The sequence below is a fragment of the Myotis brandtii genome, unplaced genomic scaffold (assembly GCF_000412655.1).
Source record: "Myotis brandtii unplaced genomic scaffold, ASM41265v1 scaffold2325, whole genome shotgun sequence".
Classification (NCBI taxonomy): Eukaryota; Metazoa; Chordata; class Mammalia; order Chiroptera; family Vespertilionidae; genus Myotis; species Myotis brandtii.
Window position 1 is genome coordinate 30,408 of NW_005358747.1, and position 649 is coordinate 31,056.

The 649-nt window shown below is 67.6% G+C and overlaps 1 protein-coding gene across 1 annotated transcript in view; it reads right to left on the minus strand.

Moving 5' to 3' along the window:
• Positions 1–6: 6 nt before the first annotated feature.
• The window catches only part of LOC102248423 (zinc finger protein 41 homolog), a 15,148-nt gene continuing 14,505 nt past the window's right edge, over positions 7–649 (minus strand). The window contains exon 6 of the mRNA XM_014539982.1: positions 7–649. This exon is cut by the window's right edge and continues 1 nt beyond it. Within this exon, the coding sequence (XP_014395468.1) occupies positions 569–649 (81 nt within the window). The 3' untranslated portion in view covers positions 7–568.

Sequence of the window (649 nt, forward strand, 5' to 3'; positions counted from 1 at the left end):
CGGCTCCTCCCGGGGCCCAGCCCCCACGACCTGTGCTCCTGGCTGCCGTCAGCGCTGATGTCCTGGGTGTCACGGCGCCTGCGCGTCTTCCCACCTCTGACCAGTCAAGTCCCGAGTGCAGACGCTGCGCCCGGACCAACTCAGAACAAGCAGAGCCCCGACCCGTGAGCCAGGAGCTCCGGGTTCGATTCCCGGTCAGGGCACAGGCCCGGGCTGTGGGCTCCACCCCGTGCGGGGCGAGCAGGAGGCAGCCGTCCCCGATTCCCTCTCATCTTGACGTCCCGCCCTCTCCCTTCCTCTCTGACGTCATAAATACTTAAATAGCACGAGCACCGGTCCGGCTCTGAGTGTGAATCCCAGAACCTGCAGAGACACCGAGACCGCAGGGAGCTCACGGCTGCGGGGGGTGGGGGCTCGGCGATGGGCGGTCACAGAGGCCGATCAGCTTCGCTGCGTGAAGGTCCCTCAGGAGACACCTGGGCTGCGAAGACAAGTCTCAGTGGGAAGTGTCCCCGTCTGCCCCTGGGGGAGCGGGTCCGTCACTCCCGGTCCCGCCCACGTGGCCCCGTCACTCCCGGCTGTGGACCCGCTGGTGCTGGATGAGATGGAAGCTCAGGCGGAAGGTGCGCCCGCACTCGGCGCAGCGGAA